The sequence below is a fragment of the Xenopus tropicalis genome, chromosome 2 (assembly GCF_000004195.4).
Source record: "Xenopus tropicalis strain Nigerian chromosome 2, UCB_Xtro_10.0, whole genome shotgun sequence".
NCBI classification, from domain to species: Eukaryota; Metazoa; Chordata; class Amphibia; order Anura; family Pipidae; genus Xenopus; species Xenopus tropicalis.
The window spans coordinates 143,266,465-143,290,920 of NC_030678.2; the positions used below are offsets into that span (position 1 = coordinate 143,266,465).

The following is a 24,456-nucleotide window of genomic DNA, read 5'->3' on the forward strand; positions in this document are numbered from 1 at the left end:
CTGGAATTTACTCTGAACTGGGAGCAGAATCCCGTTTAAAGTTTTCCATCCCAATGCGCTCAGAATCCCTACTGCGATTGTGCTAAGGCACACTATAAAAAGTTCCATGTGTACCGAACCTCAGGAGAAAACGGGCAGAAATGTGAATCACTTCAACTACAACTCCCAGCAGCCTCTGACAGTTTGGGCTGTTAAACCCACAAGCTGCTATAGCCCGGCGTGCGGATGCTGGGAGGTGTAGCCCACATAGGGAAGCCCACTGCCTGTATGTAACCCTAACGTTTCTGTTTTGTTTGACGACAACTCCGAATTGAGTTGTAGCGCCCTGAGAGCTGGAGGGCCGCCTCCTCCCTATGTCACAAACAAGCTGTGTTATGAGGCGCTGGAGGGCCGCCTCCTCCCTATGTCACAAACAAGCTGTGTTATGAGGAGAATGTGACAGGCTCATTACTGCCCCAGTCTGTCACAGCGGCCGGGATTTCCCAGCCTGGGAGCCAGCTGACCCGGCCCAGGTGCTGCTCTAGCCCCAAGCTCCGCTCCTCCTCCGATCTGGCTGTAATTACCTGCGTCCCTCTGAACTCACAGATCAGGGATCCGCTCCAGCCAATCACCGGGGTGAACGTCTCGGGTCCCCCTCGGGAGCCGCCTCCCGCCCGGATACCGTCACAGGAAGAAAAGAACCGACACTGCCGCCTAACGAAGCAACTACCAAACTCAGCGGCGCCGAGTTTTGACCGGACGGGCCAGCCTCATCAACACGGGGGGTGAACACTACACGACGTCCGGTAGGCCTCTGCCTGACGTCAGCCTACCTGGTAACGTCACTGCCATGGTGACGTGTTACTACGTAAAGGCGGGAGGAAGTTCCCTTTCCGCTCAGATACCCGTATGATAGGGGAGGATGCGAGCAAGGTCTTAAAGGGATACTGCCATGATTTTTATAGCGTACTTTTTATTTTTTAAATTACATTGTTTACATAGCAAATAATTCACTCTACCATTTACAATTTTATATTTGGATTAACAAATGTATTTTATTTAGTTGTAATATTAGTGTGTAGGCATCTCAGTGCATTGTGCTTGAGCTTTCAGAGGGAGCCAGCGCTACACATTAGAACTGCTTTCTTCTGCATTAAATATAAATGGAGTAATGGATATTAAAATGAATCCTCTATATCAGGACACTATTTTTGTATGGAAATATCTATTCTCCAGCCATGGCTTCAGCATACCTCCCAACATTTGAAAAATGAAAAGAGGGACAAAAAAATATTTTGACCACGCCCCCTTTTGTGGTCACGCCCTAATTACCACACCCCATTTTAAAAAAAATACCCCTTTTATATAGATCAAATGGCGGGAGCAGACGAAAATGTGCTATACCCTCATACTGAACGACCTAAGGAAAACAATACAGCAACTCCTACATATAAAATACAAATATAGAGAGAAGGCAGTCAGTTATAAGTGAGTTATAACTAAGTACCAGTTTTCCCCCCATACACAGTAGCCCGCCCCATACACAGTAGCCCCCCATACAAAGTAGCCCCCCATACACAGTAGCCCCCCCATACACAGTAGCCCCCCCATACACAGTAGCCCTCCATACACAGTAGCCCGCCCCATACACAGTAGCCCCCCATACACAGTAGCCCACCCCATACACAGTAGCCTCCCCATACACAGTAGCCCCCCATACACAGTAGCCCCCCCATACACAGTAGCCCCCCATACACAGTAGCCCCCCCATACACAGTAGCCCCCCAATACACAGTACCCCCATACACAGTACCATCCAATACACAGTAGCCCCCAATACACAGTAGTCTCCCATACACAGTACCCCCCATACACAGTGCCCCCATACACAGTGCCCCCTATACACAGTGTCCCCCTATACACAGTAGCTCCCAATACACAGTGCCCCTATACACAGTAGCCCCCCAATACACAGTGCCCCCTATCACAGTAGCCCCCTATCACAGTAGCCCCCTATACACAGTGTCCCCCTATCACAGTACCTCCCATAGGCGCTCCGCCTTCTTCTGCGGCTTCGTTATGCCTCTCCTTGTGCAGCGCGACAGGCCCTTTTATAAGGTTGCGCCCGTGCGTAATGACGTCACACCCACAGGCGCAACCTTATAAAAGGGACTGTCGCGCTGCACAAGGAGAGGCATAACGAAGCCGCAGACGAAGCGTGAACATCCGGCACAGCAAGCGCATCCCGCTGTGCCGGATAGTTCCATGAATGTCCCGCTATCCGGGACAGCGGGATGCGCCATAAAAAGCGGGACTGTCCCGCGAAAAGCGGGACAGTTGGGGGGGTATGCTTCAGTTACTCTCAAACTCCCTTCATGCCAGTTAAACGTCAATTGAAAACCTCTGACACATTAAGGTCTTCTTCCTTTTTACTAACATCTGAGAAAAAAAACATCATATTGATGAAAGACCTACTAGATCCAAACAATTATTCTTTAATTCCCTGGCTATTGTTTAAAGAAAAATTCAAATTACTTGAAATTGATAAATACTTTTACTTAGCCTGCCAATGTGGTTTATCAGTGACTCACAATAAAGACAATTTTGTTGTCACTAAACATAGACTGGCTGAGGCAATATTGGAATTTAAAGACAAACCACGCGGGCGACTAATCTCCCCGAGTTGCCTACCCCTGCCATCCCACCGGCGAACATGTAAGTCGCCGGCGGGATGGCAGACGCGGCGGCGCGATTTCGCGCAAATCGCCGAAAAAAACTCGCGCCTTTTAAGTTTTAATGCTACGAAAAAGGCGCGACTTTGCGCGCAAGTGTTAACGCTACGAAAAAATCGCGACTTTGCGCAACTTTCGTAAAGACGCCGAAAAACTCGCGTTTTTACGCAAAAATCATAAAGACGCCGAAAAACTCGCGTTTTTACGCAAAAATCGTAAAGACGCCGAAAAAATCGAAAAAAATACGAAAAAGTCGCAAAATGTTCGTTTCCAATCGGAATTTTTCCAATTCGGATTCGAAATCGTGTCTTAGTAAATCAGCCCCTAAGGGCCAGATTTATCAAAATGTGAGTTTAAAGCTAAATGCATAAAAACTCAACCACCTTTTATTCATTCCTATAGGATTTTTGAAGCATATTTATCAATGGGTGAAAGTTAGAGTTCACTATTTGCTAAATTTGATATGTGGGTGAGTTTTTATGCATTAAGCCCTAAACTTACATTTTCACAAATCTGCCCCTAGGCCTGTCATAAATTTCTGGAGACCTGTAGTTGTGGTTGCCATGAAATGCATGTTCCAGTGTGGTGTGGAATGCTAAATGCCACGATATATCCTTTAATGGTGCCTGTCTGATGCTGCCATTACAATCATGGAAAAACGGGGTGTGACAATGTAGGCAAGGTCAAAGGTTTTTTCTGTGCACCGCAGATCTTTTTGTCCCTCTTTCTGATTTCCAATTGTTGGAAGGTATTGAGATGTTGGGGGGTGGGGATTCTTTTAGTGTATAACATGGTATAACTGACAGCTACACAATATTGTGCAGTGTAAATTTTTTTTTAAAAAAAAGTTGTTATTCTTGTAAATTGCAGAAAAATTAGTGCATGTATTTTCTCCTAAGTGGGAATTTCCTTGAAATGACCATTATGAAACTTGCCACAAAAGTGCCCCAGAATATAATGGTTTAGGCCAACTTGGAGCAATCCAGTGCTCTTAGACCAAACAGCATTGAGGCAATTTCAAAACCCGCTTTAGTAAATAGCAGGAAAATTGGAAATAACAATCCAAAATGGCACTTTTAATTAATAGGAAAACTCACTGAATATGAGTAAATTTGCCTCAGAGTGAAAGTAGATGGAGCAGGAATCCATCTCTCCTGTGGGTGACAAAAAAGCCAAAGGCACTTTGTGTGACCATGTGGATTAGCTGCACGTTATAGGGCAGATTTGTCAAAATGTGACTTTGAAATCACCACAGCAAATTTACCTACTTTCTATTGTATGTATGTATAACTTTATTTATAAAGCGCCACAAGGGTATGCAGCGCTGTACAGTCTTACACACAGGGAGGACAAGTGTTATAATAAATAAATATATATATAAATGCACAGGGAATAAGTGCCATGTGGTATGAGACACAGTAGGAAGGAGGTCCCTGCCCCATAGAGCTTAAAGTCTAAGTGGTTGAGGCACAGGCACAAATTGGAAGGTAAGAGTGCATGAGGTATGGGCATTTGTTCATCTATTATCCTTGGTCCCCACAGCCACAGTGCCATATTTGGGAGATCTTTTATTCAACATTTAAAAGAGAAGAAAAAGTAGAGTCACTGGGGGTGATGTCTTGTTGCCAACCACCTACCCCGAGCTGGCAACCCTTTTCTTTAAAAAAATGCACCAGCCCAACATTCTCCAATTGCAAGCGCTATTTTGCCAGGCTAGAATCAATGGGGGTGGACAACAACTCAGTGATTCTACCTTTCCTTCTCTTTAAGGACTGGTCATGGGCCCTTTGACTTATTATAAAGCAGTCATGCCTCTGGTAGAGGAAACAGAACCTTTTATTTCCCATGTTTAGTGCCCAGGCTAGTTTATGACCAGCTGGGTGCCTACCCTACTGTGTTTCCTGAAACTTGCAATGGCTATTCCACTGAATATAGTGATCATATTAAGCAAATACTACCAATAAATGTAGGGTTCAATGATTCACCTTTTTGATCCAAACTATTTACTTAATACTTTAATTACAGCTAAAAAGGCACTTTTAACTTCCTGGTGGATGACAAAAACCATTATATTTTTGGCGAAAATACACTCGGAGCGTTCGAATGAATGCTCCGGGCGTTTGTGTCTTAATAAATCTCCCCCTATATCATGCAAATCTTATAATAGCACAAAATGCATCTACAGGCATTTATCTGTGATTATGTGATTTGAATAAAATGCCTGTTGCAATTTACATTAAACCCATAGTGGAATATTTTTGTTGTCATGTTTTTGCCCGCTGGAAGTGATATCCCCTTAGAAACAAAATGCTTTGTGTGGCATTGCGCAAGAGGTATGTATGTATGTATAACTTTATTTATAAAGCGCCACAAGGGTACGCAGCGATGTACAATCTTACAAAATTACACACAGGGAGGACAAGTGTTATAATAAATACAATAAATAAGTACAAAATACACAAGGAATAAGTGCCATGTGGTATGAGACACAGTAGGAAGGCAGTCCCTGCCCCATAGAGCTTACAATCTAAGTAGGTGAGTTTGTTATATACAACACGCCAGTACAGATAACAATATTGTGCATCTTGCGGTTCCTAAACATAACTACCCCCAGCCAGGGCTAAGGGCTCTGGCACACGGGGAGATTAGTCGCCCGCAACAAATCTCCCTTGTCACGGGTGACTAATCTCCCCAAGTTGCCATGACCTGCCTCACGAGTCTTTTTTGGCGATATCGGGAAATCGTGCCGCCGCGTGTGCCATCCCGCCGGCGACTTACATGTTCGCCGGTGGGATGGCAGGTCATGGCAACTCGGGGAGATTAGTCGCCCGTGACAAGGGAGATTAGTCGCCCGCAGCAAAACTCCCTGTTCGCGGGCGACTAATCTCCCCGAGTTGCCTACCCCTGCCATCCCACCGGCGAACATGTAAGTCGCCGGCGGGATGGCAGACACGGCGGCGCGATTTCGCGCAAATTTCGTCGCGATTTCGCGACTTACATGTTCGCCGGTGGGATGGCAGGTCATGGCAACTCGGGGAGATTAGTCGCCCGCGAACAGGGAGTTTTGCCGCGGGCGACTAATCTCCCCGTGTGCCAGAGCCCTAAGGGCTCTGGCACACGGGGGAGATTAGTCGCCCGCGATAAAACTCCCTGCTCGCGGGCGACTAATCTCCCCGAGTTGCCTACCCCTGCTGGCGGGATGGCAGACGCGGCGGGGCAATTTCAGGGAATCGCCGAAAAAGACTCGCGATTTGCGCGAAATCGCGCCGCCGCGTCTGCCATCCCGCCGGCGACTTACATGTTCGCCGGTGGGATGGCAGGGGTAGGCAACTCGGGGAGATTAGTCGCCCGCGAACAGGGAGTTTTATCGCGGGCGACTAATCTCCCCCGTGTGCCAGAGCCCTAAAGAAGCACTTCTTTTATCACAAGTAGGATAAAGATAACATAACGTGTCCCAGTTTGTGCAGAGAAACAGGAGGAGGAGCTTGGGCAGGTCTCCTTGTCACTCACAGTTATGACACCTTCCTGCGGGAGAGTGAGAGGACACGCCCAGCCGTCAGTACAGCCTACACACGGGTCTCCCTTCAGCTCTGATAAACAGGCTTTGGAGCCCATATACCGGACACCGCTAAAGCGGCAGTGAGGACAGCCTGCATTTATATTCCAGTATGAAACCTTTAACCTGCTCTAAAGCCCTGACAACCTGCTAGCAAATTCAGCAACCCAATTCTAAACGTAGATTTATATTACTAATCATCCCCCCCCCCCTCTCTCTACGTCCAAGTGGTATGTGCTGACTTCTAGTTTCCTGCGAGCCGAGCGAGTCGGTGCGGTGCAGGTAAGCGCGCAGGGTTGTGTACCATGGCGCATTCACATTCATTGTTTCCGTGCTGCTCTCAGTCTCCTTTATGTGAGGCAGCCCCCAGCACCACATGTGGCTAGAGCAGTGCCAGCTTCCTGAATTAAAGATGGATTCCGAGCCCACAACTGCATTTTTGTCGAGTTTAACAGGAGGAATGCAAGGTATGCACCATGGAGGAAGGTGCCTGCTATTTGCAGCATGGTGACAGGGGTGTGCTGTATAGGCAAATGCAGGCTGGCTGAGCCTAGGGGCAATGGCACACAGGGGGTTTGTTGTCTCTGGGAAAGAAAATCCCAGTTCCCCTTAGGCCAAACATGGCAGCACATTGGAATCACCACATGTTTGTCAGCTAATTCAGCAATCACACAAACTGCTGCTTTCTGTATATTCACATGATAACCTCATTCAACTGAGCTGCACACAGCAACACAAAGCCCCACGGCCCCATTGCCATAATCATGACATCATGCTTTCTCTTTACTAAATGCCTTGTATGTGTTGTATGTGGCCTTCAATAAAACAATATGAGCGAACTGTTGATATCAGAACATTTGTATTCTGGTTTATTTTCAACTTTTAAACACGTTTTAGTAGGTTTTAAGCATAGTCTTCTGAATTAAAGGAACAGTAACACCAAAACATTAAAGAGTTTTAAAGTAAATGAAATATAATGCACTGTTGCCCTGCACTGGTAAAAGTTGTGTGTTTGCTACAGTAACACTACTATAATTTATATAATAAGCTGCTGTGTAGCCATGGGGGCAGCCATTCAAGCTGGAAAAAAGGAGAAAAGGCACAGGTTACATAGCAGATAACGGATAAGCTCTGTAGAATACAATCGTGTTTTATCTGTTATCTACTAAGTGCCTGTGCCTTTTCTCCTTTGAATGACTGCCCCCATGGCTACACAGCTGCATTCTTTATATAAACCATAGTAGTGTTTCTGAGGCAAAACACCAGTTGTACCAGTGCAGGGCAGCAGTACATTATATTGGAATTTCTTTCATACACTTGAATTTTTTTGGTGTTACTGTTCCTTTAAGAAAGAATCCCTGGAAAGCTTGGTCCCAAGAATTCTCCCAAGTTCTTCCAAACGCTTTTTACGGTTTAAACAGTTCACCAAATAGGAAAATTTTTCATTGCTTTATATATATATATATATATGTGTATTCTCTGCCCTGGTAACTCTGCCTTGTGAATCACTGTAACACAAGCAGCAGACTGACAGACCTGACTTGCTGGAGGAGATTGACCTTTGAAACATTGTTTAAAAAGTAACAACCAGGAGTTAACTAAATGCTGCTTTCAATAGCAGTTACATTCACAAATAACTTTTGAAGCACTAACATTTTTGTTTATAAATTCATATTAGAAAGTTGCTTAGAACTATGTTTTCTTTTATTAGGCAAAATATATTTTTTGGGTTGACATGCTCTTTAAGGGTGAGAGCACACAGGACATATGGTCCGCTTCTCTCGGCCTGCATTTGGTAGGCAGGTTTTGATAAGCAGATCTGATTTATACGCTTCTGTGTGTAGTTGCACTGATAGTGATAGCATAGGCCTGATTGCTGCTAGACAGAGCAGTGATTGGTCAGAAAAACACGACAGCAGGCATTTTCAGGCCAGTCTCTGCGCCGTGTAGCTGCATTAAGGCCGATGCTGTGTCTGTCAGTGCAGCTACTCACAGAAGTGTTTAGAGCAGATCTGCTTCTCTCTGCCTGGCCCAATGCAGGCAGAAAGAAGCAGACTATACATGCTTTAAGAGGGGCCTAAATGAGTTCTTGAACAATCAGAATATCCAAGGCTATTGTGATACTAATATCTACAGTTAGTACTAGTGGTTGTATTTATAGTTTATGTATGTGAGTGTATAGATTGGTAGGTGTGGGTAAGGTGTGCTGGGTTTACTTGGATGGGTTGAACTTGATGGACACTGGTCTTTTTTTAACCCTATGTAACTATGTGTGCCCTCTCCCTAATATTCAAGTCTCAAGTGCTACAGTCTGGTATCTCAGTAATCCAGGTTACTCTGAACTGTTATAGTTTGCTACATGAATTGATAGATTTCTCAGCAGAACATGTGAAACATTAGTAACTACTGTATTAATTCTAGCAGCTGCCTTTAATAAAATGTAGGCCCTGGACATATAGAGCATTTCTTCTGCTTCTCTCAGGTGAGAGAAGCAGATCTATTCCCTTACGCAGCTCTGTTTACCTACACTAAAAGTACAACTTTTGCTTGAGTGCAGGTACATGGAGCGGAGTGGAGACTGGACCGAAAATGCCTGCTTTTGCCGCTTTTGTTGCCAGCAGAGGGGCCGATTCTCTGCCTGTGTTTTTCCACAGGCCGAAAATCAGTTTTGTGTGGCATCAGCAATAAGCTGGCCATATGTGCACTGATAAAATCGTACGAAACGCAGTTTCATAAATATTTCGGACCTTGTGTGGGATCCGAATTATCATCCCGATAATTTGTGTACCATGGCAATCCCAGGTTAGAAAATTTTGCTCGGAAAATTATAAAATCTGTGCATGTATTTATTACCTGACGATATCCTTGGGGGACCTGCAATGCATTTCCAGTAAGTCACTTTTGTACGATTGGTGTCTGCCAACTATTTCATGTTCAGAACATCCTCCGATTTGTTATTTTTAGGGCTTTATCCTACAATTTCGCCTGCCCTAAACATTAATATTAGAAAAACACTCAAATATTGAAAAAAGAAAAGTAGAAAGCAAATGAAAAAAAAAAACATTTATGGTGTACAGGAAAAGACATTTTGTGTTTACAATTGTAGCAGTATATTCTTTCATTAGGTAAAAGCTTAAAGGAAAACTATACCCCAGAATGAATACATAACCAATGACCTATTAAAGAATCTTACCAAACTGGAATATATATATCAGTAAATATTGCCCTTTTACATCCCTTCCCTTGAGCCGCCATTTAGTGATGGGCTCTGTGCCTAGCATGTACTGTATGTGTGCTATGGCTTGTTTGTGTGCACTGCAGGCGGCCCTTAATTTTTAAGGCAATTTTAATGCCAATTTTTTATTTAGGATTACCCGATAGCACATACTACAATCCATTTCATTTCAAGCAACTTTCCAATATATATTTAATTACAAGTTCCAGTGCTTTATTACATGTGCATGTAAATTTCTGTTCTTTGTACAAGTCCCATTGACTTCTATAGAAACTGGCAAGCTTTTAAATGGTGAATTTGTACATTCAAGTTTTTGGGTTTTTAAATAGCAGACATTCCTGAAACAGAATTCCAATGTAAGTTTTTTTTTTAGTGCAAAAAAAACTTGAATCGCGAGAAAAATCAAACTCACACTTTAATAAATCTCCCCCTTACATTTGCAAAGCATTTTTCACACACAAGGTAGCAATGACAAGAAAATATTATACCCCATTTTTAAAATTGAGGTATGCCTGCCACTTGCTATACAATGCAACTGGGGGACCAAGGCATCACATATTGCTTGGACATCTGTATCTAATATTGCTGCGACCACTGTGCTGTGTGATGGATTACTGGGCCAATTCTAAGGTTAATGCCACATGGGGTGGATTTCAGCACCAAAATGCATACTCATGATAGGGCTGATGTGAGTGAAGGGGCTTATTCTCAGCGTGCATTGATACACAGACCGAGAATCAGCCCTGTGTGGCATTAGCCTTACAGAACTATTATATGTTGGGTGGTGCTGATGCTTTGTTTCTGGGAGTATTTAAATTTACTTTGCAAGCCGGAAAAGCAGGCATGAAACTTAATGCTGAAAGTCATGCGTGGATTCAACAGTGGTGCTCTGTTCTGGCCTCGGATTGCCCTTTAAAATGGGATGTGTTTAATACTGCCCGGCATGATACAAAAGTTTGATGCCCATATTAATAGGTGGAAAAATAACAGGTATAGAAAGGCTGGTATTATTCTCTAGAAATGGTGGCAATAAAAGTTGGGTGTAACTTTAAAAAGCATGGCATGGTCACAATTAGCTGCATTCTCCTGGGCATCCATGTCCTGAGATACAGCCAAGGAGCTAGTTTCACTTAATACGCCCCTGCTGCCAGGACGCCTTTGTGGTTGTGATGTCATAGTTTCAAAAATATCTAGGGTAGCAACTGCATTTTTGCCCCAAATCTCACTCTGCCAGTTTGGCTGGGATTCTGACTAGTGTTTGAGCTATGCCGTACATATTGTAAACTGACTTAGTATCTGTGTAGTTTTGATTTGTAATGGTTTGTACTCCCTCTCACTCAATTTTTAGCAGCATTTAAGGTCGTAACTAATGAGCTTTCTATTGTGACATTTATATTCTATATACAAAGTATATTATGTGTTGGTCCCTAAGCTCAGTAAGTGACAGCGGCACAGAGCATGTGCAGGGAATCAGCAGAAAAGAAGATGGGGGGGCTACTGGGGCATCTTCGGAGGCACAGATCTTCCCTGCTAAAGGGCTGGGGTTGCCTTGGGCTGGTACAGAAGCCCAAAACATAATGTACAACATTTATACCCTACTTTTTAGTTAAGCTTTTGTTCTCCCTTTCCCTGATGGAATGGAGTATTTACAATTGTTTGTAGGGGTAGGCAAGACAAGCCACGTTACTAGAAAGCTTGATGTCTCTTTACCTAAAGAGAGCACAATTCTATCATATTTGACTGCAAATATTTCCTTATAATGGGCAATACAACTTTAGGAGGTTAAATTGTAGGCTTATTAGACATCACAATGTTTTGGCACTTCCTTTCTCAGCTTGTGGCAGCCAGCAAGGGATATTTCTTGGTGTGGGTTTAGCACTACATATCTGCAGAACAAGCCCTCAACAAGTGCACTGGTGGTGACATGAAGGACCTGTGTAATACAAAAGATGTGCAACTGCATTTGACTGACCTTGTGTATTTGTCTTTCTTTTTCTTACAGCAATGGCTACAGCAAAGAGAAATCCAGTAACTGAGCTAAAGGAAGAACTGACGTGCCCTATTTGCCTGGATCACTTTAGTGAACCTGTTTCTATTGAATGTGGGCACAGTTTTTGCCGAGCCTGCATTACCCGTACCTGGAGAGGAATTCACAGCAACTTTGAATGTCCCCAGTGCAGAAACATATCCAGATGGAAATTTTTACGGCCTAATCGTCTTGTGGAGAATATGGTGGAAATAACTGGACGACTTGCTGCTACCAAAATGTCTCCAGTTAGTAAGAAGCAATGTGAAAAGCACCAGGAACCAATGAAACTCTTTTGTCAAGTGGATGCAAAGGAAATTTGTTTGGTGTGCCGAGAGTCAGTGGAACATAGGACCCATACTGTGATACCAGTGGAGGAGTCAACTAGAGAGTTTAAGGTGACAAAACAATAACAATTTGTGTTTTAGAGCCCAACGTTTGCTGCAAAGATTGTGGTACAGATATTACTGTTTGTGATAGGTCAGTTTTTCATAATCATTGGAATAACTAGATGTTCTTACCATAGCAGTCTGGCTGTAATTTAATCTGATTTAAGCCTGAATTGGAGCCTGATCAGAAAGATCAGTAAGATTAACAATAATAATGCTAAAAATATGCCCTTTAGAATGAATCTTTCTGGTTGCCAGGCTTCACCGATCCCAGCTAACAAATAGTGTTATATACAAAGTTTTCTACAGCAGATAAAAGCAAAACTGGTGTGTGTATTCTCGTCTGCCACAGTTATAATGTATGGCTCGCTAAATATATATACTTACTCTTCTGCTACTCAGATGATCACACTGATTGAGTTCATTTTGGACAATATTTAATACTAGTAAATGAAGCCTCTGATTGCTTCTTGTGCCCAGTGCCTTGATATAACACTAACTGAAGGAAATATGATTGTATTTAGGTTCAGCTCAGAGATCGCCTTCACACATTAAGAAGAGAATGTGCAGCTATCTTGGAAACAAAGTCTGAAGACAAGCAAAAAGTTGAAAAACTTAAGGTAGCTTTGTGAGACACTTGAATATATTCCTTGGAAAAAGTTCATTCATATGGTTGGGAATACCCCTGAACTGTCTAATGCAGTGATCCCCAACCAGGGGTTTTTGAGCAACATCTTGCTCACCACCCCCTCTGATGTTGGTCCCAGAGGCCTCAAAGTAGGTGCCCGTTTTTAAATTTCTGGCTTGGATGCAAGTTTTGGAAGCACAGAGACACAAGGTTACTCCTGTTTAGCCTTCTGCAGTCCACAGTTAGGTCCATAAATATTTGGACAGAGACAACTTTTTTCTAATTTTGGTTCTGTACATTACCACAATGAATTGTAAATGAAACAACTCAGATACAGTTGAAGTGCAGACTTTCATCTTTAATTCGGTGGGGTAAACAGTGGGGATTTTAACACGATCCCTTAATTTCAAGGGCTCAAAATTAATTGGACAATTGACCCAAAGGCTATTTCATGGGCAGGTGTTGGCAAGTCCGTTGTTATGTCATTATCAATTAAGCAGATAAAAGGCCTGGAGTTGATTTGAGGTGTGGTGCTTGCATGTGGAAGGAGCTCTGCATGCAGGTGAAAGAAGCCATCCTTAAGCTGTGAAAACAGAAAAAACCCACCAGAGAAATTGCTACAATATTAGGAGTGGCAAAATATACAGTTTGGTACATCCTGAGAAACCGGTGAACGCAAAAAGACCTGGATATCCACGGAAGACAACAGTGGTGGATGATCGTAGAATCATTTCCATGGTGAAGAGAAACCCCTTCAATACAGCCAGCCCAGTGAACAACACTCTCCAGGGGCTAGGCATATGGATATCCAAGTCTACCATAAAGAGAAGACTGCATGAAAGTAAATACAGAGGGTGCACTGCAAGGTGCAAGCCTCTCATAAGCTTCAAGAATAGAAAGGCTAGATTGGACTTTGCTAAAGAACATCTAAGAAAGCCAGCACAGTTCTGGAAAACCATTCCTTGGACAGATGAAACCAAGATCAACCTATACCAGAATGATGGCAAGAAAAAAGTATGGAGAAGGTGTGGAACGGCTCCTTAGCCAAAGCATACCACATCATCTGTAAAACATGGTGGAGGCAGTGTGATGCCTTGGGCGTGCATGGCTGCCAGTGGCATTGGGACATTAGTGTTTATTGATGATGTGACACGGGACAGAAGCAGCCGAATGAATTCTGAGGTGTTCAGAGACATACTGTCTGCTCAAATCCAGCTAAATGCAGTCAAATTGATACAAATGGACAGATGTACAATGACCCAAAACACACAGTCAAAGCAACCCAGGAGTTTATTAAAGCAAAGAAGTGGAAAATTCTTGAATGGCCAAGTCAGTCACCTGATCTTAACCCAATTGAGCATGCATTTCACTTGTTGAAGACTAAACTTCAGAAAGAAAGGCCCACAAACAAACGGCAACTGAAAGCCACTGCAGTAACAGCCTGGCAGAGCATTAAAGGAACAGTAACACCAAAAAATCAAAGTGTATAAAAGGAACTACAGTATAATGTACTGTTGCCCTGCACTGGTGAAACAGGTGTATTTGCTTTAGAAACATTACCATAGTTTAGTAAATGAAGCTGCTGTGTAGCCATGGGGGCAGCCATTTAAAAGAGAAAAGGCACAGGTGACATAGCAGATAACAGATAAAACACCATTGTATTGTACAGAACTTATCTGTTATCTGCTATGTAACCTGTGCCTTTTTTCCTTTTTCCAGCTTGAATGGCTGCCCCCATGGCTACACAGCAGCTTTTTATATAAACTATAGAAGTGTTTCTGAAGCAAATGTGCAAATTTTACCAGTGCAGGGCAACAGTGCATTGTATTATGATTACTTAAAAACATTTTTATTTTTTGGTGTTACTGTTCCTATAATAAACTCACATTTTTATGCAACCGTTTTGTTCACCCCACTGAATTAAAGCTGAAAGTCTGCACTTCAACTGCATTTCAATTGTTTCATTTACAATTCATTGTGGTAATGTACAGAACCAAAATTAGAAAAAATTTGTCTCTGTCCAAATATTTATGGACCTAACTGTATATGGGCAATTATGGCAAGGTTACAGATAAAAACATACAATTTTATCAGCTAATCAGTTATAGTTAAAGAAAACCAAGTTTACTAAATAAGTATTTGCTCCAAACCCTTACCCTATCTGACCTTCTACTTGGACTTTCAGAAATCATTTTCCCCTGAATTCTACCTTATCTGGTCTTATGGCAGAACAGCTAGTTGTGCAGATACAACTGTTGTTGCACAGCTACCAAACACCCAGTCAAACAAGTTGCAGTGATATGAAGCTTGTCTGTGAGCTTTCCTACCACAAGCCCCCCTTTTGTCGACCTTTTTTTATTCTTTTGGCCGTAGCCTAACAGTATACTGGTAACTTAGCACTAACATGAAATAATAAAATCACAGTAAATATAAAATTGCACATTTAAGGGCACCAGTGTTACAACAGTTCTACAGACTGAGAAGTGCTTAATAAACTGTTACATGTTATATCTATATATAGATATAGTTATATGTAGTGGCCTAACTAAGTACAAAACAAAGCCAAAAGAAGTGGTTTACACTGATCTGGTGAAATGTATAATAAAAAAAAATGTACATATCCTCAATCTCATGGGGACTTTTGCCCTTGGTTTTGGGAAAAGCCCCTTTAATTACCTGGTGGATAACCTAACCATGTGCCTTCTGGGTGTCCTAAATGATGTAATCCCTTCTAAATATGCAAGGTTAAGATTTTGCATTTTACTATTGTATCGAAAGAAAACAGTTGCTATGCATTGGATGGGTAACTCCCCTTCTTCCCCCAGAGCCTGCATACAACTGGTTAATAATGCAACCCCACTCTTTAAACTCACATACAAAATCAGAGGATCACCTGCCAAATTTGACATTGTATGGTGTGATATAGACTCTGTTGAGACCTAAATTAGGGAAACCTCTCCACACCTATACAGGAGGCTGCCATAAAACTGTATGGCCCCCCTCCAGGAGCAATGCCTGCCCTAGACCCTAATCTAGGATGACTGTTCTCTTGGTGTGTCCAACCAAGGGAACCTCCCCCCATGGCTTTCACTGTTACACCTTGTGTCAACTTGTACCCAATTCTCATATTCTGCGAAAACCTTTGTTTGTTTTCTTTGTTTTGGTTTTATCTTGTTTAAAATAATTAAAAAATTACCTTTAAAAAAAAGTGTAAATTATAACTTAAAAAAGGTCACTCAGAGAGAACAAGCAGATAATCAATGAAATAAAGCACCAAGGGTGGCGGAACAGGTCTCACTATGCCACAAATTAATATTACTACCTATACTATATAGTGATCTATGTAGTACCTTTAAACTGAACAGCGTACTAAACTTCTCTTGATTTTTTTTTTAAATTTTTTTATAAATAGAAACTGATTTGGGGAAAAAAGCGCTAACATGATGACATTACTGGTGAATGCTGGGTAGTTTTGTTCCAACTTGACGTTGTCTTTATTTAAAAAGTCTGTTGAAGATAGGGGTACATGGGTTATGGTGTCATGGTTTAAGTTCTCTAGTCATCTCTGTTACCCATAAATTAGTGATTTGTTACTCACGGCTTTTAACTTTTGCAGAATGAAATTGAGCAAAAACGTAGAATGCTCACCTCTGAATTTGAAATCCTGCGTCAGATTTTAGAAGATCATGAAAGAGAATTCAAAGAGCGTTTGGAGAACATGGAGAGACTGATCATTAAAAGAACAAATGAAAGGACCAGTAAGCTGAATGAAAAACTGTCATCTCTGCACGCACTCATCTTAGATATCGAGCAAAATATTCTCCCCTCGGCTCAAACATATCAGGTTAGACTTTATGATCACTGTGTCATCCATTTAATTTACATCCTATGCCAATATTCCTTTTTAACTTATATTTGTTTTTTACATATTGTTCTCTGTCTGACTTCTAAAGGAACCGAAATCTGCGGTGGGCAGGTAAATATTTGTTTTTAACTGCTTTGTAAGTCAATTGTTTTAGTTGTGTGTGAGCATTTTAGTGTTTGATAAGTAGACAAAGGTGCATTTAAGTTGCTTTCTAAATATAAATATACAATATCATAATGAATGTTTTGCCAGAAACCAAACCCATTAGCATTTACCCATTTTCTTTAACAAGATGACAAGTCCTTGCTAATGGAAAGCAGCTTAACAGCCTCTGTCTGGTACTGGAGAGGGAATTGTGGGGACTATGTGATTTACCCCCTGAGTATGTTTGTACAGAGTATTTGTATTCCAGCCTGAAAGGACTAAAACTGACATCTTAAAGGAACAGTAACATCAAAAAATTAAAGTGTTTTAAAGTAATTAAAATATAATGTGCTGTTGCTCTGCAAAAAACTGATGTTTTTGCTACAGAAAAGCTACTAAATAAATAAGCTGCTGGGTAGCCATGGGGACAGCCATTCAAGCTGGAAAAAAAGGAGAAAAGGCACAGGTTACATAGCAGATAACTAGTAGATAAGCCCCATATAATGGAGGTTTATCTGTTATCTGCTAAGCAACCTGTGCCTTTTCGCCTTTGAATGGCTGCCCCCATGGCTACACAGCAGCATATTTATATAAACTATAGTAGTCTTTCTGAGGCAAACACACCAGTTGTAGCAATGCAGGGCAACAGTACATTATTTTGTAATTACTTTTATACACTTTCATTTTTTGGTGTTAGGGCTCTGGCACACGGGGAGATTAGTTGCCCGCGACAAATCTCCCTGTTCACAGGCGACTAATCTCCCCGAGTTGCCATCCCAGCTGCGAAAATGTAAGTCCCCGGTGGGGTGGCACACGCTGCGCAGGCGATTTCGGCAAATCGCCGAAGTTGCCTAGCGAGGCGATTTTCGCCGGTGGGATGGCAACGGATGGCAACTCGGGGAGATTAGTCGCCCGCGAACAGGGAGATTTGTCGCGGGCGACTAATCTCCCCGTGTGCCGAGGCCCTTACTGTTCCTTTAAGAGAGCTGATTTACATTCCTGAATTATTCAATCCATTTTGATGAAATAATAGAACTCAAAGGATGTTGAATTAATCAAATAAAACCCCTTTCCCCCCCCGCCCCAAATCCAATATGACCCTTGTCATAAGCTTTAGAAGAAATTGTTTTTCTGCCATTCATCGTAGTACCCTTGTTGTTTATCTTCAGTGTGAAGCTAGAATAGTCAGCAGCACTTCCTTGTTTAGCGCTCTCTGCCACTCTAGCATGTCCAAAGGCTACCAAAGGAAAATACCAGAAGGAGAGCAGTCATATGACACAATAGTACCAATCTGCAGTTACCCACCCCTGGTAATCTGGCAGCTGAAACAAGCTTTATTTGCCAAGACGCAGTAGGCGACCTCATGAGTAAGGACAGCAATGTGCTCTAACATTCTGCTGCACATTATACCATAAGCTACTGAGCCAAGGGGTGGAGATGGGCAGTAGCAGGACTAAGCACAGCAGCATGTAGAAGGGGAGGAGAAATTACATACTTTAGTGCCTCAGTGGCCAAACCTGCTGTCCAGCTACAGAATGCAGGGAAGCAAGTCCTCTGAACCTCTGGATCTTTGATCAAATGATTCCTTTCAGAGGGTCTTACTAGAAACCTTGAAACTCAGTATCCTAGATGCAGGACACTTAAAAACTGATATTAGGTGGGCAGTGCTAAAGACTAAGATGCCCCCCTGAGACATCAAGGAAAACCTGATTTAGTTTGCTGAAAACATGGCTTAGTCAAAAGTTCATGTGTATCTCAAATCATTGTCCTTAGAAAACATATCCAGTCTAAATTAAAGTGATTTAGAAACAAAGAGAATGTCTTGAAACTAGGGATGCACCTAATCGAGGATTCAGCCTTTTTTGGCAGGATTCGGATTCTGTCGAATCCATGGTCCTGGCCAAAATCATGTGACTCTTTGTCACATTAACATGGAAGTGGGAAATTTTTCGCCGCTCGCAGCAACATTTAACCCTTCCAAATCCTAATTAGCATATGCTATTTAGAATTCAGATTCGGTTCGGTATTCAGCCAAATCCCTGAGTGTGGATTTTGGGGTTCAGCACATCCCTACTTGAAACGGCCCAGTCAAAGCCCTGATCTTAATGCAGTTAACAAAATGCGGTACCATTTGTGAAGTGATGAACATCATCCCAGTAACAATCCTGCCTGAAAGAATTCCATAATCACTCCTTAACAGTGTCCAAAGCAGTGTGAAGATTAGATATGCAGTTTGTATTCAATTTAATTATGTAATTATGTATTTTTCTGTAAGCTAAAATAATGTCACATTAAAAAAAACACATTTGAGGGTTCGCTGCTTTGAAGTAAAAATATCAGTTCCATTTTACATGCTGCTGGTTTTATGGAAGTAAAGGAGGAAGTTGATGTACTTTTTTGAATACTGAGAAATGTAGTACTACCTTTTTCATAAGTGATGTAAGTGTCCCCCCACCCCACCTTGCACAATACTGTCTATTCTTGACATACATAAGGGTTTTGTACCTCAGTAAGTTACTGACTGACTGGGAGCTGCGAAGCGAGTGTAGCATGTAATCTAACTGTTGCATGGGAATTAAGTCTTTATCAGGTGTTAAAAAACCAAAAGGCGTTTAAAACAAAAAAGCTGTTACAAGGAATTCCGCTCACTGCCCTCAGTGCTGCCAGTTCCCCCCTTAGGGCAGTGACACACGGGTAGATTAGTCACCTGCGATAAATATTCGCTATTGCGGGCGATTAATCTCCCCAGCATGCCATCCCACCGGCAACAATGTAAATCGCCGGTGGGATGGTATACACATCAATTCGGTCACCCGAAGTTGCCTTGCAAGGAAACTTTGGGCGACTTTGGAAAACTGAAAAGGGGCCATATGCCATTACACTGGCGATTTACATTCTTGCCGGTGGGATGGCATGTCGGGGAGATTAGCCGTCCGCAATAGTGAAGATTTATCGCGGGCGACTAATCTCCCCATGTGTCACTGCCCTAAGGGGGGAACTGGCAGCACTGAGGGCGGCTACAAACATAGGGGAGGACTGGAGGCTCATAGGGCAATTACTGGTGGGGGGTGGAGAAGGGACAGTGGATGTTAAGAAGAGAGATATGCTTGTGAGTCAAGAGGTAAAGTTGGGGACAGGCGGGTTGGAAGGCTGGTCCACAGCTTGTCAAAACCAACAGATTTGCTATTTTGGCTGAAGATGCTGGGGAGGACAGCTCTGAACTGGCATGTATGGAGCAGGCTGACTCTCAGAGCACCCTGGGGGGCAGCACCTCTAATACAGGTGGGTTGGGGGGTAGTGCTAGGAAGGGAAGACAGGTTTTAGTTAAAGGGGATTCAGTTATTAGAAAGGTGGATAGGATGATCTTTTGTAAGGGTCCTACTTGCCCAACTGTATGTTGCTTGCCTGGTGCTAGGGTTCGGCATGTGGTGTAATGAGTGGACAAATTATTGGGAGGGGCTGGGCAAGACTCAATGGTCATGGTACACATAGGTACCAATAACAAAGTTAGAAGAAGTGGGGAGGTCCTCAAGAATGATTTAAAAACTAGGTTAAATTTGTGAGCGAGAACCTCCAAGACAATCTTCTCAAAGATATTACCTTTGCCACGAGCAACGTTAAGAAGGCAGTGGGAGCTTAGGGAGATTTTTGGAACTAATTATCTCTTTACCATTTATATTTCTCCAGGAATTCTGAAAATCTGCAGCTGTGTGATCCTAGGAAGAAGCCTTCACGTGATGGGACAACACCTGCACCTTTTTTTTACCTCAAGAGATTTAATGGTAATGTTATCCCCTCCTATACTATACTAAAAAAATGCCAAACTCGCACCCCTCCAGTTGTTGTAAATGTTATCTCCCAGCATTCTCCTGTTTTCAGAATTCTTGGAGCTATCACTTACAAAAGCTGAGGGGTTAAAGGGGACCTGTCACCCTAAGAAATAATTACAAATGTATGGCATAGAGGCGGGACAGGCAATACATGATTGACAGCTGTGATTTTTAAATGCCTTTATAACGGGTATGGATGTGTTCATAAAAAATACATTTAGGTTTAATGAGATGAGGACTTTTATTATATAGCTTTTTATATCTGGGTGACTGGTCCCCTTTAATATAACATTTGTTAAAATGATGAGTTTTTTTTTTTGGCTTTTTAGTTCCTGTAACCTTGGACCATAAAACTGCCAATCCTAATCTCATTATTTCTGGCAATCGAAAAATCATCAGATACGAGGAGGATCCAAAGAATCTGGTCAATTATCCTGAAAGATTTGATATGAAACCTTGTGTCTTAGGAACCACAGGATACCGATCAGGGAAACGGTACTGGGAAGTAGAAGTGGGTGGTGGAATATATTGGAGTGTTGGGGTTGCCATACAATCTGTTCGCAGAAAAGGAGCCTTTAGGATTGAGCCTTATGTTGGTGTCTGGGCCATTGGCTTACTCGGTATGTATACTGATAGATACTATGCTTTCACCAGTCCTGACATACTCTTGCACCCCAGGGACCGCCCTGTCGTCATCGGTGTATTTCTCAACTGCGAAGAGCAACAGGTTTCCTTTTTCAATGCCGAAAGCTTTGAGCATCTTTACACTTTCCGTGATGTGCGTTCCCCTGATAAAATCTTCCCCTTCTTTTGTGTTGGGGCAATGGGAACAGAACTGCGACTTGAAGCCTGAGTGTTTCTGTAATTTTGAGTAAGAGTATGCCAAAACATTTAGTCAGAAATGCATCATATATCCTTTTTTTAATATAAAATGTGCCAATTTTTAAATTGGCACCAGGTAATCCTTGTATTTCTTTCTTTTTTTATTGTCCTGCAAAATCACTTCATATATTTACTGCTATATAGACTGGAGCTTGTAATCAGTTATTGTAAGAAAATTGGGCAATACTTTTTATTCATGTCTGTTTTCATATACAAATAGAGAATGGCCATGGTGTAAATATACAAAGCCAAATGGTTAGGTGATAAATGCCCAGCAGCAGGTTTCGTGCTGGACCAGTCTTACCCCGTTTGCCTACAAAGGCACAATTATTGCTAAGGATTCACTACCCCTTATAGTGCCAGGCCTTGTGCCTATCCCGGAGTAAATGGGCCCTACTGTATCACACTGTACTGCACTTGTACCTAGTGAGTTTTTTTTTAAAGTGGGTTGTTCAACAGCCATAGAATTAAATTCAAGTTTGAGTATTCAGATGTTTTTATTAGTGTTTACACAACTTTGTGCAATATAATTTTTTTTTCATAAAATGGAAAGAATAGAAGTCTATTTTTTTAGGAAGGCTTGAGATTTTTAAATAATTTAAAGAGCTGAAAGAATACTTACTGCCATTTTAATCATCTTTACCTAAACATTAATTTTTCATTATCATGGAAAAAAGGCATTTATGGAGGAAATGTTGGGATACGACCATACTTGGCAAGTGTTCGTTTAATTAACATGATCTTGTACTTTGTATTTAATATAAACAAATTCTGCCGTATAAGTTAACGTGGCGTATCTGTGTTTCTTTCATTCCTGGAGATTAGACATAGATATAAAAACATGTATTCATTTGAATTGATGCACTGTTTAATTCTGTGATGTAAATTTAAAAATATATTCATTATGGTGAGTTTAATTGTGGCGTGTTTGCTGATTTTGGGCCAAACCAACTACCACCCAGTCTGCTAAATATTCAGAGATGAAGTTTTAATGAGCCTGTAGGAAGCAAGAGCTTTGTGGAAGAATAGTTTATATTTTGTACATTTTTTAGATCTAAAGCAGGGCTGTCCAACTGGCGGCCCGCGGGCCGACCCCCCTCTGTGTGGCCCTCCACCTGTCTGGCTGCTTTGATGGCTTACCTTTGTGGAAGCTTTAAATGGTATCAGTACTGAGATTAAATGGTCCCCTGCAAGGTTCACACCTCATATTCAGCCTGTAATCCCCCTGTATTGTTTAAATATGTAATCTCCTGTACTGTTCACACCTTTTAATCCCTGCATTGTTCACCCCCTTGCATTGTTCACACCACAGGCTCTAATCACCCACATTGTTCCCCTGTTCACACCTCAGACTGTAGGAGCAGTGCCAGCATTGTGTCAGTGTATGCTGTCTGTGTGTGCCATATACACAGGCAGGAGAGGGCAGGCAGAGTATGGCACACATAGGCAGGGTAGGGCAGGCAGAGTATGGCACAGGCAGGCAGAGTATATGCCATACTCTGCCTGCTCTATGCTGCCTGTGTGTCCCATACGCTGCCTGCCCTATGTTGCCTGTGTGTGCCATACTCTCCCTGCCATACCCTGCCCGTGTGTGCCATACTCTGCCTGCCCTATGCTGCCTGTGTGTGCCATACTCTGCCTGCCCTATGCTGCCTGTGTGTGCCATACTCTACCTGCCCTATGCTGCCTGTGTGTGCCATACTCTGCCTGCCCTATGCTGCCTGTGTGTGCCATACTCTGCCTGCCCTATGCTGCCTGTGTGTGCCATACTCTGCCTGCCCTATGCTGCCTGTGTGTGCCATACTCTGCCTGCCCTATGCTGCCTGTGGGAGGTGAACCTGGCAGGGGTTTGTTTTGGGAGTTTGATAGCATTTGAAAATAGCCATTAAATGGTCCCTAAGGTGTGTAATTATGTGCTGGGGGTTGCTGTGCTATCCACAGGGGAGGAGGAGGCATATGGCATAATATAATTCTTTCACATACGAATAAAGGGTGATATCCCTACAGTGAGCACCAACCATTTGGGGTTTTGCTGCGCTACCACCATTAATGTCGGTATAGTCTTAAAAGCTCTTGTGATAACATGGGTGTTGTTTACGTGGGTGTGGTTTAAAAAGGGGGAGTGGTCAAACTGGCTTCCATTATCGGCCCTCTACCGCATTGGCCAGAAAAATTCTGGCCCTCGGTACCACAGAAGTTGGACAGTGCTGATCTAAAGTATAAAACTAGCAGAGTGAAACAAAAAGGTGCAGATCTAACATATTTATCTCTAATGATTTCAGACATAATATGAAGTGTTGAACTGAGGGAGAATTTAGGCAATAAGGCTTATTTTATATATTATGAATAAACCGTTTCTTAGACAATCTGGAAAATGAATTTTAGACTAATTTAATAATAATAATAATAATAATAATAATGTAAAATGCCTGTGGGGTTGGGTGTTCACTAAGTTGCCCAAAATTTCCTCACAAGGCAACTTTGGAATGAAAAATGTAGCAAACATGTATGCTTTCCTACCTGCCATCTACATATTTGTCATTTGCAGCAGATTTGTTGCCCACAGTAGAGGAGATGCATCTTGGGCATCTAATCTCCTCATGTGTCATTGCCCTAAAGACACTGGATGGTGTTTTGAACAGGAATATCTGAGAAGCAATTCTCATATGGAAAATGATTAATGGAGAAGTGCTAATGACAGTACAGACAATGGACAATTATCACTTAGGCAGAACAAACAATGAACAAATCATAAACAACCTTGTGAGTGCATTTATGGTATATAGAGCCCCTATCCGAAACCTAAAATGAAGTAGTAACCCCACTTTGAGAAGGGCCTACCCATGACCCTTGTAAAAGTTTTCTCAGCCTCTTCTTCATGTGTACATTTGTACAAAAGGTAGTTTTTTTTTTTTTTAAATCCAGCTTTGCTCCAAGGCTGTTCTCCTTCGTACCTTCCCCTACAGCTCTCTCCGGAAGCTTGCGGTACCCCTCTGGTTTTGCATGGAGATAGACGGCATATCCTCTTCAGGAAAAAAAACTTTTGCATTCCCAGTTCTTCAAAAATAAATCAATTTTGACTTTCTTTTTTGCCCCAGTTCCAGACAAAAATGCGATTAGGATCTCCTTTCGGACCCCAACTCTAATGGAGCCCTTTTGATGACACCTTTATAGTTCCAATTAGCATTCA

At 42.3% G+C, this 24,456-nt stretch overlaps 1 protein-coding gene across 1 annotated transcript; it reads left to right on the forward strand.

Moving 5' to 3' along the window:
• The first annotated feature begins 6,555 nt into the window (after positions 1 to 6,555).
• On the forward strand, positions 6,556 to 22,183 carry LOC100485004 (E3 ubiquitin-protein ligase TRIM39). The gene is made up of 7 exons (XM_012957838.3): positions 6,556 to 6,734; positions 11,505 to 11,926; positions 12,442 to 12,537; positions 16,162 to 16,389; positions 16,499 to 16,521; positions 20,242 to 20,336; positions 20,714 to 22,183. Exons 1-7 carry the CDS (start codon positions 6,644 to 6,646, stop codon positions 21,235 to 21,237), a joined length of 1,479 nt encoding a protein of 492 aa, XP_012813292.3. The 5' UTR covers positions 6,556 to 6,643; the 3' UTR covers positions 21,238 to 22,183.
• The last annotated feature ends 2,273 nt before the right edge of the window (positions 22,184 to 24,456 follow it).

Excerpts from the sequence above, each read along its gene's own strand:
- LOC100485004 (XM_012957838.3), top strand. The coding sequence starts at position 6,644 with ATGTGGCTAGAGCAGTGCCAGCTTCCTGAATTAAAGATGGATTCCGAG. Across the intron at positions 6,735-11,504 it reads TTTAACAGGAGGAATGCAAG|CAATGGCTACAGCAAAGAGA; the intron begins GTATGCACCATG and ends TTTTTCTTACAG. Across the intron at positions 16,390-16,498 it reads CCTCGGCTCAAACATATCAG|GAACCGAAATCTGCGGTGGG; the intron begins GTTAGACTTTAT and ends TGACTTCTAAAG.